Source organism: Phytophthora parasitica, assembly GCF_000247585.1.
Source record: "Phytophthora parasitica INRA-310 unplaced genomic scaffold supercont2.5, whole genome shotgun sequence".
Lineage (NCBI taxonomy): Eukaryota > Oomycota > Peronosporomycetes > Peronosporales > Peronosporaceae > Phytophthora > Phytophthora nicotianae.
Genome location: NW_008648991.1, coordinates 2,048,872 through 2,050,218, shown reverse-complemented (window position 1 = coordinate 2,050,218; position 1,347 = coordinate 2,048,872). Strand labels below are relative to the sequence as shown.

General features: G+C 46.1%; 1 protein-coding gene across 1 annotated transcript; it reads right to left on the bottom strand.

The window, feature by feature from the left end:
* Positions 1-124: 124 nt before the first annotated feature.
* Positions 125-674, bottom strand: PPTG_04986 (hypothetical protein; the record flags this gene model as incomplete). The annotated part of the gene is made up of 2 exons (XM_008897375.1): positions 125-415; positions 477-674. The coding sequence occupies 2 exons, from the start codon at positions 672-674 to the stop codon at positions 125-127; spliced, it is 489 nt and encodes a 162-aa protein (XP_008895623.1).
* Positions 675-1,347: the final 673 nt, after the last annotated feature.

The window sequence follows — 1,347 nt, the reverse complement described above, 5'->3', positions numbered from 1 at the left end:
TACACGTGTCGAGTCTGTCCTTCCATCATGGGTGACGCTTGCTGCGCGTCGTCACGACTGAAGGATTTTCCTCGGTCTTGCTCTCCGAAGTCATCACAACGTCACCGTTCGTTGAGCTCAACCCCTAAACACCCGTGTTGCCCTCCAATGCTTTAGCCTTGGATACCAGTGGCTGTGGCGATGTCTCACTGAACACCTTGCGCTTTTTAAGTGGTGCCTTGATCTCGCAATTCCTGTAGTTGTTGGCGAGTTCGTATTGAATGCTTTCCTTAGCTATGTCGGCGTAAAACCCCACTTCATCGGCATGGGAGAATTTGTACACAGCACCGGGCTCAAACTCAAGGTTGCGCTTGCCAGCCACACCCTTCTTCGGCTTGGCATCCCACACGGTCACTTGAACCAGATACGGTTTGCGCTTTAGCGGTGTCAAGTGCATTTGATGTCGGCTCGAACACGTCACGTTGTGCAGCGTGGACCAATGTGACACGAGTTCCATGGTTGCCATGAAGACGCTCCGAATGAAGGCAGCACATGGTGAGCGACACGCTTACATCGGCACTTGGATGTGAAGCCAGGATGAACTCCCTGAAGTCCGCCACGCTTGAGAACTGGTTTTGCGTTTCTTCCTCCTTTTGCTTGAGTACGTCGTTTTGGATAGCCTTCAGCAGGTCCATCGACGTCGACGGCGAATTGTACGAAAGATGAGGGTGTTGCTTAGTTGGCAGTAAAATCGAAAGTGGGAATGTATAGCATGAATCATTCGTCCCATTTGAGCTACCGCCATGTCCTCATCTGTACACAACCAATACCGAAAAATACTAGTAAATTCAAACTCATCGAATCGATGCTTTTATTTTACAAATATTACGTGAATTTATTCTTGTTAGACACATACGTTTTGTAAATTTCGATGAAAAAAACTAACGTTACTAGTACTACAGTTTATAATTAAAGTAAAATTCCAGAACACTGGCGTTTTTTTATATCGACTCATTTCGAGTTGAAAACCTAATTATCCTAGCTTTAAATTTACCGTTTAAATCATCGTTTAAGTGGGCGGGCAATGCATCTAAGCGATGCGTTTAGAACTTCCATTAATACTAGATTCCACTGAAGCCACTTCGCCATCAACGTACCCATTGGCGGATTTCAACGAAAGAACGTATCCGAAGAAATGCTCGCCATACAACCAGGCCTCTCTATCCCAACCGCTGCTGCCGTGACACTAGTTTGCATTTGCGTAGCTCACTTGCATAGTTATAGATAGTACTGCCTAGTATTCGATGTTCATCATCAAAACCTGAAAAATTTGCCCGCGATGTGAGCTGCATACGGCGCCCACGAATA